Source organism: Gymnoscopelus braueri (genome assembly GCF_963280865.1).
Source record: "Gymnoscopelus braueri genome assembly, chromosome: 13".
Lineage (NCBI taxonomy): Eukaryota > Metazoa > Chordata > Actinopteri > Myctophiformes > Myctophidae > Gymnoscopelus > Gymnoscopelus braueri.
Window position 1 is genome coordinate 35066331 of NC_137615.1, and position 13681 is coordinate 35080011.

At 40.4% G+C, this 13681-nt stretch overlaps 1 protein-coding gene across 1 annotated transcript in view; it reads left to right on the forward strand.

The window, feature by feature from the left end:
- slc6a16a (solute carrier family 6 member 16a) overlaps positions 1–12711 on the forward strand; it is a 36541-nt gene extending 23830 nt beyond the window's left edge. Inside the window, exons 4-12 of the mRNA XM_080448501.1 lie at positions 43–169; positions 571–746; positions 1414–1524; positions 2419–2660; positions 2846–3026; positions 5001–5202; positions 6639–6798; positions 7400–7562; positions 8740–12711. Coding sequence (XP_080304627.1) covers positions 43–169; positions 571–746; positions 1414–1524; positions 2419–2660; positions 2846–3026; positions 5001–5202; positions 6639–6798; positions 7400–7562; positions 8740–9099 — 1722 coding nt within the window. The 3' untranslated portion in view covers positions 9100–12711. The remainder of the gene's footprint in view (positions 1–42; positions 170–570; positions 747–1413; positions 1525–2418; positions 2661–2845; positions 3027–5000; positions 5203–6638; positions 6799–7399; positions 7563–8739) is intronic.
- Positions 12712–13681: the final 970 nt, after the last annotated feature.

Genomic DNA, 13681 nt, shown 5'->3' on the forward strand with positions numbered 1-13681 from the left:
GTGCCAAGTAAGTACTAAATGTAACCCTTTCTTCTCTTCTAGGTGTGTTTCTATGTGGCCCTCTACTACAATGTTATCATTGCATGGAGCTTATTCTACTTGGGCAACTCCTTCCAGTACCCACTGCCCTGGGAGCAGTGTCCAGTTGACACTGCCACCAATGTCACAGGTGCAGTACTTACAGTGTGCATGTCATTGTGTCTGTGTTCCCTCCTGTGCATGCATATCATCGCTGTTGGGAAGAAACCTTGTATGTCCATTGTCCCACACCGTTACTTTGCAGGAAATGGGGGGGAAAAAATAACCTGTGATCCAGTGGACTCAATGTAGTAATTATTGGGCATGTTCTTTCAAAAATAATCAAACTTTTTCAAAAGTAAGGTAGGTAATAATATAGACAGTTTAGATGTCAAATGTAATAGACATTTTGCTCAATAATATAAGCCAAAGTGCCATGGGGCCTAGAAATTCCTTGATTTGACGTGTGAAATTCAGCAATATTCTTTTTGTTTCTGGGGCGGGGGGGGTTCTCTTAAAGCTTTGAAACAACAACAATATTCTTTCCAACAGTAAAGGAATGTGCAGGTAGCTCCCCAACAACGTACTTCTGGTTCCGTAAAGCCCTGGACATCACTGACTCCATCGATGGATCCGGAGAATTCAACCCTGTCATGACAGGCTGTCTATTGGCTGCTTGGGCCATCGTTGCCTTGGCTATGATCAAAGGCATCAAGTCCTCTGCAAAGGTGAACTGTCCTGTCACTGCTCTGTCCTGTCACTGCTCTTGTGTGTGTGTGTGTGTGTGTGTGTGTGTGTGTGTGTGTGTGTGTGTGTGTGTGTGTGTGTGTGTGTGTGTGTGTGTGTGTGTGTGTGTGTGTGTGTGTGTGTGTGTGTGTGTGTGTGTGTGTGTGTGTGTGTGTGTGTGTGTTAGGGGTGTGCCGATATATCGTCCCGCGATATATCGCGATACGTTTTCGTGACGATATGTATTGTTTTGTTTTTTTTACAATAATAATAATCAGTTATGCAAACAGCCCGAGGTGAAAAGGGTGACAACATGTTTTTTTTTTCCGGGTCAGGTGTCACACTATTGCACTATTTGGATTCAAACGGCTATTGTAGCTGAAAAGCTACAAGTTTGCATGTCTGAAATATTTGTTTGCATTTGCTTTACCCCCCCCCCCATATATTTTCATAATAAAAAAGTGCCATATATCGTATCGTATCGATATTGTGAGCCCAATATCGTATCGTATCGTTTCATGAAATTAGTGTATCGGCACACCCCTAGTGTGTGTGTATATGTGTGTGTATAAAATCTACTCTTAACATTTTGTATCACCGATGACATAATAGTATTGCGATACGATTTGTTAATTTCTTTAACGCCTCTCTTTTTGTGTACATTATTAGGTGATGTACTTTTCCTCAGTCTTTCCCTATGTGGTCCTCTTCATTTTCCTCGTCAGAGGTCTGATGCTGGACGGTGCAATCGAAGGAATAACCTACATGTTTTATCCCAAAGTAAGCAAAATTATCATCACATGGTATTTGATAGATTATATGTTGCATTGGTGAAGTCACTGTGTACTAGTAAGTAAAACAACATAATGCATTTAGTGTTTAACCACAAGAACCCTATCATCCCTATTCTAGGCATGATATAATGGGGGGCATGACAACATTCGGCATGAGTAGGTGAACATTCACTGAAAATAGTATAGACCCCTGGGGGGCACCGGTCAACGAAGTATAGGGTTTCAGTGGTTAATCTACAGTACAGCTGCACACACCCACACACACACACACCCCACTCAAAGGCAAGGGTGACATCGGGTAATCCATACTTGTCTCTGCCAGGCCGAAGGCGTGGCCGAGACTAAGTTTTGCCCCCTGTCCGTGTTTGTGTCCTTGTCCGTCCGTCTGTGAACAGTTATCTTCGGTACCGTTGGCCGGTCGAAGGAAAACTTTGCACGCACACTCCCTAGAGGCTAAGGAAAAACCTCTGCCCTGCATTTTTTGTTTTTTTGCAAAACCTTTTTTTTATATTACTCCTACAGGTTTTGTTCAAACATCACGCAAATCGGTACACATTATCTCTATAGTCATGTGATCAAGACGGATCTGTCCGATTGTTCATAATTATTCCAACCTGATAGGCTAAGATTGCCATCTAAAGTTTGCACGAGTGGCTCGTTTTGAACAAAATGCCTCAAATCATGAACGCAGTGTGCGATGGCCGTGAAACTGTGTGTGTGTGTGTGTGTGTGTGTGTGTGTGTGTGTGTGTGTGTGTGTGTGTGTGTGTGTGTGTGTGTGTGTGTGTGTGTGTGTGTGTGTGTGTGTGTGTGTGTGTGTGTGTGTGTGTGTGTGTGTGTGTGTGTGTGTGTGTGTGTGTGTGTGTGTTTGTTTGTATCAGGTAGAGATCTGGGGTGAGGTGCAGGTGTGGCGACAGGCTGCCACCCAGGTGTTCTTTGCTCTTGGGCTGGGCTACGGTTCTGTTATCGCCTACTCCTCCTACAATCCAGTCCACAACAACTGTCACAGAGACGCCCTGATGGTGTCCACGATTAACTTCATGACATCCGTCCTGGCATCGCTAGTCGTCTTCGTAGTGCTGGGTTTCCGTGCCAAGAACATCGCACTGAAATGTGTGGCTGAGTACGGCATCTGTGTCCATTACTATCCATTATGTGCATTAACAAAAATACTTAGATGAGTGCCAACACATTTGTCTGCGTTCCCACTTTACTGTTGCATAACTACTGTAGGGTTGTTGCACAGAGCTGATTCTAGATACATTTGAACTTTTTATCACTGATGTTCCCTCTTCGACCTCCTTTTAGAAATATTGGGCTTCTAAGTGACATGTCTTCCCATGGATCAAACCACCACTGGTGGCCTTGGTTCAACATGTCTGACCCAAGTTCGGTGTCCATAGCGGATTACAGAGAGTGGTACCATCACTACGGCTCCATGGTGGGGACAAACATCACAGACTGCAATCTGGAGGAGGAGATGAATAAGGTAAACATGAGACGTGAAGAACACAAGCACCCCTGTGTTTATGTTCACAGCATAGTTCATGGACTTATTATGAATATATTGAACAACAACCTCAGCTTTGCTTTTATACTTGTAAAGCTTCTGCTGCTGCTCTTCAGAGCTAACGGTAGTTGACACACCAGCAACACGTTAAAAAAACACATCTCAAATGATTATTTTGTCTGAACAAGTTGATACAACACGACTTGCAACTCTGCCACTTGGACTTTCAGATCCACCGAATATGAGCGGGGAGAGGCTAATTTAGAATAGTGGTGGGGACTGGGGGGTGCAGGCAAACATATATTTAGGCAATTTCCCTACACCAATGAGATTTCCCTTTTAGAATGTTAATGATAACAACAGCATATATTTTCAGATGCACTCACATTCTCATTTTGGATGGGTCAGTATCTGTCTAACTTAACTAAACCTAACTTTAGGTGCTCGGGTGTCGCTGGGGCTAAGTTCCTGTCCACCATCTAAGAGACTAGAGGTTTGAATCATCTGCGGTGCCTTCTGCCGTGTTAACAGGAGGGAAGCCGGGCAGGAAGAGCAATATGTGTCGCTGTACCAGTAAATCCTACTGGCATTTTTCAAGCATAGAACAGGCACCCTGACCAAACTGTAGGTGTCACTAGTGCAGCGACGGAGATCGACTTCTACAAACATTGGAGTGCCTGGCCAATCATATCTGTTTTTAAAACAAGCTGTTTTTGAACGCTTCTGAAGCCGGGATATAATGTCCGATTTATTTACTCCATAGATGTGTCAGAAATGCCTTCATATAAAGAGCCTGGAATCAAGTCAACCAGTGAACGTGATGAATCATAACTATAAAACATTTTACTCCGTTCATGAAAATAATTGGAAAACGCAAAAGAGGCGAAGGTACAAGACTGTGTACATATTTTAGGAGTGAAGGAACTACTCATCCCATAAACCATTGCACTTGCTTCTTCTCAACTTTAACTGTTGTTATTATTAGGCTATAGTGTTTATATTGTTAACAATATTGTAGTTGATGACAATGTATGATCGTGCCTCCAGGTTATGGGGTTCTAGTGTAGCAGTCCTGTGACATTTGCGGTAGTGGTAACATTTCCATGGTAACGCAATCTCCACCAATCAATACCCACGATTGTGGGTAGTGAAGTATTTCTCCTTGACATGTGAATAAAACATGTTCTTCTTAAAGGTAGATTGATTGCATACAGACGTCTGGCTTCTACAGAAGCATACAGTATGCATAGCCTACATTGTTTTTCAACAATTTCGCATGTGGTAAGTCCACATTGGATTGACCTTATAGCTGATAATAAAATTCTCTATGCAGGAAATTAATGGGAGTTTTGTACTGTTTATAAAGCCTTTCCACAGCAGGCATTTTGACTGGTAAACACAGCTGAAGGTAATAACATTAATTGTGGGTGTGTTCCATTTAGGTGTTATTGTGTAACAGCACGGACAACGCCTGTTCAGTTAACTTTATGCTGGCACACAGAAACACATGAATGAAACACACCCACAATTAGTGTTTTCACCTTCAGCTGCGTTTACCAATAAAGGGGTAAAAACTAAGGGTCCATTGCTTCAAACTAATTGATCAAAACTAACAGAGCTATTTTTTGCATTTCAAAATAATATCCAAATACATACTGTTTGTATTTATTCTTTTGTGTTTTCCTGTTAGAGTCAGGCAGTGTTTTCTGCGAACAGCTGGGAAGCCCTTGTTCATTCATATGTTATTCTGTACACATTTTAGTAGTTTTTTGTTTATTTTTGTTTTTGCTTATCTTCCATCTCCCTCAAATCCTCAGCACCTTCCTCATATCTCTGTTTCTACATCTATCTCTCCCATCTTTCACACGCTGTACTGTACTGTACTATATTCTGTACTGTATACACCTCCATTTCAACATATGAAATATATATTTCTTCATATCCTGACTCCAGGGCGTGGAAGGAACGGGGCTGGCGTTCATCGCCTTCACAGAAGCCATGGCTCTTTTCCCAGCGAGTCCCTTTTGGTCCACTCTCTTCTTCCTAATGCTGCTCAACCTGGGTCTCAGCACCATGTTCGGAACCATGCAGGGAATCCTCACCCCCCTCATGGACAATTTCAGCCTGCTGGGGCGACACAGGACTCTGCTCACTGGTAATACACACGGCACGGCATTCCATATTCAAATAGAACTCAACTCAGTGATACAAAGTGCTCATGAAGACACTTTAACCACTTTTCTGGGGGGAACATTAGCCAAAAATAGCCGATCTACAAGCTCACAATGTGTCGCTTTGCAACGCATTGTGAGCTTGTAGATCGGCTATTTTCGTCGAAGAGATTTGATGTAGATGGAAAAAGTGGTCAAGTCCAGTTCTCTTAAAGGTAGGGTAAGTGATATTTTTTGGTTAAAACAAAAAGTATTTTGTTAAAAGGTTAAAATACTATATTCTGATAGTAATCATTGCTATAGAGTGTTTTTTCAGTAACAGATGTCTCCCTGTCTCTCCAGCTCTTTAATAAACAGAAAATACATTTTTCGGTAGGTGTAAAAATCTCAGCCAATCAGGAGAAAGTACCCATTTTTAAGCTTAATTTGTATAGTGTTCCAGTTAAAATTTTGTCTGCTCATTTCTTAGTGTCATCACTTCCAATTTCACTTGTTTAATCTATATCCTGATTGAGTTCTCTGTCCTGGTTGGATAAAATTGGAAATGAAACTACAAAAAAAAAAAAAAAAACTACAAAATACATTTTCTGTTTTATAAAGAGCTGGAAAGACATGGAGACTCTTTATATGGACAGGACACTCTATAGTAACGAGCTCTATCAGAACATAGACCCATTTTGCAATTATTTGAATAATTGCAAATCACTTACCCTACCTTTAAGAAAACAGAGGTTTAATTGGTTAACCCTGTGAAACTTTTTCAATTTCAGGGGTCCCAGTTTGAAACCATAGACACCCTACTTTTGGCTTTTATCTTTGGGATCCCAATCTACACTGTAAAATACTCAAATTTAATTTAACTCTGATTGTACAAAAATGGAACCAAATGGACCCATAAGGATCCATTTATTTCCATATGTACACAGACCTGTAAGGATACATTTGGACCCCTGGTGGTCCCCCGGACCCCACACTGAGAACCATTGCTTTAACCAGCAAAATCAGAGAGTTAATCAAACGTAAAAGTTTAATTAAAGATGCAATCCATAAGCTTCAAGTCCATTGTCTCCCTCTCCCGACGGAGAGAGGTAATTGCAACGGTGTTTGAGCCTGTTCTGGCCTCCTTCACATCTTATTCTTCTTATCTGCTACTTATCTGCTACTTTTTACCCGGTAGCTGTCCTGCCCGACACCAGAGTCTAAATGTATCAATGGAGAATAGTGAGACTACCTGCAACCTCCATGTGCTAGTTTTATTGCATTATACCTGTGTACTCTACCATGCATATTGTTTAAAAATCAATCAATCAATCTAACAAAACAAAACACTATTTTTTCCTTAAAATAAGTTTATTTTTGTACTCTGGATTTTGCCATGTTCCTCACTGGTTAGTTCAGTGTGATGTTGTTTGTCTTTCAGTATCGAGCTGTGTTTTGGGGTTTGTGATTGGATTGTTGTTTACCCAGCGGTCTGGTAACTACTTTGTGGCGATGTTTGACGACTACTCTGCAACGCTGCCGTTAATCATCGTAGTGGTGTTTGAAACATTTAGCGTGGCGTGGGTTTACGGAGCAGATCGGTAAGACATCGAATGCTTTCCACTTTCAAAATGTGTCATGTTATTTCTGTTGTACAATGCATGCTAGTTTAAATGGTTCAGTTAACAGGGGGTTTCACTTTAAAATAAATGTTGATGTTTTAGTGAGTTTCAATATTTAGATATTTGATATTCATTTGATCAGACATGCCCCCCTCCTATATAAACCCATTGAACATTAAACTCCAGGTTAACCATGTTAAACTCCTTGAAAATACATGTCCCAGCTTCTGGTGGCTGATATTGTAAGGGGGCTGCTGTGTGCTGCCCCCCTTCATTTTTCAATAACTTTTTTCATTTTTTTTTCTATTATCTTAATGTAATTGCATTTTTTTGGGGGGGGGGGGTTATTTTTATTTTAATAAAACGGGTGCACACAAAAGCCCAAGTAGAAATTAAAATCCCCCAGAAGTGTTTTAAAGTGATATACCCCTTTAAGCCTGGGTGTCACACACCGAAAATAGCCGATCTACAAGATCTTGTACATTGGTTATTTTTGGTGCACAACACTTGCGCACAACTAGGTATGAATCAGGTTTTATATTGGCACAGAAAATGTCTTACATTTTCCATTACCCCGTAGCTTCTTGGATGACATTGAAGTTATGCTGAAATGGCGCCCTCCAGTGATCTACAAGTATCTTTGGAAATATGTGTGCTTACTGGCTATGGTGGGTCTCCTGGCTGCCAGTTTGCTTCGCATGGTCTTCAAACGACCGACGTACACAGCTTGGAATCAAAACGCAGTAAGATGTTGGAACATTATTTCTCATCCATTGCACACTGCACATTCATGACCAAGTCTTATGAATATAAATGTTGCTTATTCAGACCAGAGAGAGAGAGAAATGTATTTTAATTTGTGGTTAAAATGCTTGTGTGTAACGATGGTATGTTGAGAAAAATATCTTTGTATTCATGTGTTTAAAGGACATAGCTAAGCTTTGAGTCTGCAGTGCCTTTGAGTATCTTAGATTTTCATTGTACCAACTAAACTAAGATCCAAGCCTTCTAAAAGAGCATATTCTTTGTAAAGAAAATGTAGCCTGCATCTTTCAGAGTCAAAATCATAAACTCTGTGTTTCCAAGTGTGGGGTACGTATACCTGTCAGTAAGTGGGCAGATTCAGCCAGTGGTTATACAAAATGTGATTATATGATTATCATAATTGTAGGAAGCAAGTACCTAGGAGCTGGAATCTAATCGACCAGTAATTGTTGTGATAAATGGTGTACACTGTACAGAACAGTACTAATTGAATGTTCTAGTGATTACGTCTTTTTGTAGTCTAACCCAGAAGATACTTCTGCCACGCATTCCTACGGCATTGCATTTTCAAAACTAGTAACTAATAATGATAATAATAATAATAAAAAACACCATTCTATAAATATGAAACTATAGCACAAACCAGACAAAATTCAGAAAGAGCCTGCACGGCATCTATGGACAAATAACAGCTGTAGGAGGTTTAGGAGTAGAGGGAATTTAAACCTTCTATTCTTAGTGAAACGGACCTGCTCACTGTACTTGGTCTGCTCTTGTTTCATTCTACCCTGAATCTCTTCCCCAGAAATAGACGATCTACAAGCCCACACCCGTTGTGAGCTTGTAGATAGGCAAATGTTCCCCCCAGAATGGGGGGGGGGGCAGAGACCACGTCTGCCGTAACAAGCATTGACTTCATTACAGCTTTGCGTTTCTCACTCTCATTTTCTTCAATGTAGATATGAGACATTAGAGATGAGATTTTATTCCCCCCAAGAATGAAACCAACAAAAGCACAAAGTGTAAAACCTGAAAATGTGGGGGAAATTAAAGAGTTACTTTAGTCTGTGTCCGATTTCCGTGTCGACTGACTTGCTTGTGCCTGCATTCTCTTGACACAGAATCTCTCTCTCTCTCTCTCTCCCTGTTTGTTAGGCGTCTGAGGTGACTCTTGAATACCCTGGCTGGGCCTTGGCTATGATCAGCATGCTCATCCTCTTAGCCAGCTTCCCTGTGCCTCTCGGCTACATCCACCACATGCTGCAACAACGTGGGGTTCCCAGCCTGGGCTCGGAGGAGGACATAGGTGGCCAGGAGATGCACCGTGAGCGGTACACCAAGTGCAGCTCTTCAGAGCAGCTGGACGCCAACGCACACCACCACGCCCCCTCAGACGGTGACCCAACTCGTCCCAGGGCGACCTTCCTGCCACTGGGCACAGACCACTATCATCTCCTTCCCCAACGGGGGGACATGGAAGATGATGAAGAGGAAGAAGAGGACACAGGGATGTGAGCCAAACAGTGGTTGAAGAGGAACGGAGGAAGTAGCTATAATGAAAGGAGGAAGTAGCTATTTCAAAGTCCAACCTCGTCAGAGAGAGAGAGAGCCGCTGGGAAAGAGATCGCGTAGGGAGGAGAACTAAGAACAAAACGATTGTTTATCTGAGGAAGACTGTACGGTATTTAGATTGACCAGTATTCTCTGTATTGCTGATATAGCTGGATAAGCCAGAACAATCAGACAAGTGCCTTCATAATTTTACACTCACTGAACAGAGTAAAGTTCAGGTTTCTTACTCCAAATTAAGCTAATTCCATGCATTCGTTGGGGCTTTTCACACTTAAGACAGTAGCTCAGGGCTTACAGCTCTGTTAGCCCTGGGGTTACAGTCATCTCACAGTTAAGGATCTTGCCCGCTGAAGTCCGTATTTTCGTATGCTGACTTTGATGCGTGTTATTCTATTAATTGCAGAACATTTCGCAGAATGAAACAAAACAGTCATCAAACAGTGAGGGTGATTGTATGGTCCATTCTGAGATCAAACAAGGACAGTTTCACCTGCTGATCAAGGAGCTGTGGGATCCCCATCGTTTCGATGTTTATTTCATTGGCCCAGTTTGATGCTTTGCTATACTGGAGCCACATTAAAAGGAAAACCACCCCGATCCTAAACAGTAGACACACACACACACACACACACACACACACACACACACACACACACACACACACACACACACACACACACACACACACACACACACACAGTATGGGACGATACAGAGTATCGTCCCATGCCATTACTCCCATCGGAAATGTGCATGCTGCTAGGCAATGCCTTTCCTGAATCCACAGGCTTCATTCTTCATAGTAGGCTACTACAGCCTCAAAACACTGCAACATACAGACAAGATGATACGAAAAACGCTGAAAATCGAACCCGGTCGAAAATTTCAGAGGCAGTGGGTAAAGTAAAGGGACAAGTGACGGGCTATCATGATATATGACTTGAAGGTTCTGGGCCTATGGAATTGCCCGGGTTAGTGCTCGGTGAGCTCAGTCAGTGGGTGATCAGGTGGAAGCAAAGCCCCAGTTTTCCAAAGATCGGATTTGGCCATTGTCCACTGTGATTGAGCTTTGTGTTTACATACCGTAAAAACCTGTTCATGTGACGAAAGGATTCCAGGCGGGATGGACTTCAAATATTAGATACTAATACGTTTTTAATCAGTTTTAGACGGAGTAATAAAAAACATGTGCAAAATATTTGTATATCGTAAGCTTGGTCTCAGCTTGCGTTTAGGTACCCAGTAAAGTTACGTGATAGTCTTTATTGCTCCATTCTAATGTCACTCTACCTTACACTTTTGCCTGGTTAAATATCACACACTTTTTTAAATATTTGCAAATAAGTTTTAATTGAATATACAATGGCCACTGGTTAAACACAATTGAGGCACCCTGTTTTGAATTCATCTAGAACTTTTACAATGACTTCTGGGCCCTAACGGAGAGCAACTCGGAACTACCGGCTTGGTAGAGACTTCAAATTTGCAAGTAAAACTGAGCTGTACAATATTGTACAAATAACGTGAATTCTATTCTAAGGTGGATTTTCTATTTTATCTTGGGCCTACTGGGAGCCATGGGTTTTAAATATGAGGTTGAACTAGCTCTGGGCCTTCTGTATCCTAGGGTTTAGATTAGCCCACAGTTTAGACATGTGTGAAAAACCCTTAAATGTTTAAACAAATACCGTACCTCTGAATTTTCTTTTCTTTTCTTTGACAGATGAGTGTTCAGATTAGTTTAAAATACACCCTCTAACTGAAAGGCAGTCTTGTCAGAGAAAATTATAGAGGGCATCTAAAAGATATTTTAAACTCCACATTCTCCTCTATGAGGTTCTGGCACACAGAGCTACTTGAAATATATATTTTGCCAACCAACTGTGATGAGAACCAATGAAATGCAGGTTCTTATAAACAATTTCCAGGTTGGAGGAAACAAAGAATTTGGGGACGTTCGCTGTATTGTACGTCTTGGAATCATGCGTGGGAATGGTACAGTAGCAGTGGAAAGAACCGATACAAACAAAACCTCTGCACATTTATTGTGTTTCATATAGTTTTAAGATACTTCCAGTAGTGATGTATAACAAGTTAGCAGTGAACAGTGCAATAAACGTTTGCAGGCATATTTGCTCACAGGTTCTTGTTTTATCAGTGAAGAATGCAAATCTTTTGTACGTCTCAACAGAATGTAGTCTATTTAAAGTAATGTACTGTAGAAGAGTTATTATTACCCTGCCTGTACGAATGTGTGGCAGGGAATTGTTATATTGTAGGTCCTGTCTGTGTGCTGGTTAGCTAGATTTGAGAACGGACAGGTGGATTTTCTAGAAACTTGATGGGAATGATCTGTATGTTGCGGTTGAAAAGGTCAAAGTGCAAAGTTGCAATTTAGAGATGTAGCACACAAAATGTAGATGCGGGCAGAGTTCACTGATTGAGTTGTTACATTGTAAATGGCAACCTTATGTCATTATTAGAATGACCCCAATCTGGGAATCCATCTACAAAAAAAGGGGGGGGGGGAATCCTGCTGAATCTGTTTTGAGAGATTAGAATAACCCTAACAATCTTTGTTCCCAAGCATTGTAAACCCCAACCAAAACCTATAGAGCCCTAATTGATGACAGAAGTATTACCTGGGTCATCAATAAAGTGATAGTTGTCTAACGGTAGCAGTAACATCAATGGTTGACCTGAACAGCTTTGATATTATAAATGACACAATCAATACAGACACATATCAGTACAATATGTGTCTGAGCTGCAACCAAACTTTGTTGTCCAAGTCTACACTGATTCGCCAGTTGCCAGTTGCCAGTTGCCAGTAAACAATTATAGTGCATAACTGCACATGCACTCGGACCTCTTGAATCCAGCAGATTATGGGCAGCCAGTAAAAACATTCAATTATTTCTATGGTAATCCAGGTAGAAATATGCTTAAAATGTGCTAATGTTAATTATCAGCAAATATGGTTTGAATGTAAATAATAAAAACAATACTACTTAATGTCAAAGTGCTGGTAATGACCATTTTGTGGGATAATGACTGAGATCACATTTAGATATAAAGTCACTGAGGAGAAGAAATCATATCGTATTCCTCTAGATGACATTAGTATTACTCTGGTATTTGTGGTCTCTTCCTGAATGCCTCCATCGATTGGATCCAGTCTCATGCTACTAATATTTAATCATTGTTCAGCAGGGACAGCACTTTCTTTGAAAATATCACATTTCTTATACGTATACATTTTTCATGTTGGGTTTTGATGTATGAAAATGATCATTATTGGTAGATGACAATATCTATGTACTTTAAGCTTAACAAATTCAACAAATATGGTTTTGCATGAAAACGATTATGATTTATATTATGATTCTAACTGTGATTATTTTGATGTGTGTGTGTGTGTGTGTGTGTGTGTGTGTGTGTGTGTGTGTGTGTGTGTGTGTGTGTGCGTGTGTGTGTGCGCATGTGCGGGCATGCATGTGTAGAAAGGAGTTGGGGTGTTTTCATATCTGTGGAGATGTGATTCTTTTGGATGTCTGTGTTGTGAAATACAGTATATTGATGTAAAATGTTTTGAGTTAACATTTGTTTTTACCTCAAATATAAGACTAGACGGCAGAAAAATGTTTGTAAATTTAAAGTTTAAAGTTTACTTTTAAATAAACACAAATACTGAAATTCATGTGGAGTTACTTTGCATCCCTTGTAAATTAGCAGGACATTTAAAAGTAAATTGCTTTTCACTAGAACAAAAATAAACCTGTAGGTGGCAGTATGTCAAACCCAACATGCCCAACTGGCAGGTGTAAATGACATATCAACATCCTGCCTTTACAAGTTCTGACTGGCCTAATTGATGTTAATGAATCAAGTTCTCAGTGGTGTAAAGTAACTAAGCACATTTACTAAAGTACTGAGGTATTTTTTACTTTACTGGAGTATTTCCAATTTTCAATAATTTTACTTCTACTCCGCTACATATCAGAGGCTAACATTGTAGCCTACTTTTACTTAACTACAATTATTTGAAAACTTTAGTTACTTGTTACTTTGCAGATTTTGATTATTATTACAAAACATACATTACCCACTTCAGCCCATACATTTCGGCCATTTGAAAATAGCCGATCTACAAAAGATTTTTATACATTTTAAAACTTGTGAAATGGGACATTCTGCATAATGAGTACTTTAGTTTTTGATTTTGAAAATAGCAGATATAGGCCTACAAGCCCACAACGCGTCGCATCGCGAGGCGTTGTGAGCTTGTAGATCGGCTATTTTCAAATAGCCAAAAGTTTAAATAGGGCTGAAGTGGTTAATGTATGTTTTGTAATCCAAATCTACAAAGTAACTAGTAACTAAAGTTTAAACAAATTATTGTATTGCCTCTGAGATGTAGTGTGGAGTAAAAGTAAAAGTATATTGAAAATGGGAAACACTCCAGTAAAGTAAAAATGTCCTCAAAAGTGCACTTAAGTAGGCTACAGTAGGGGTAAATGTTCTC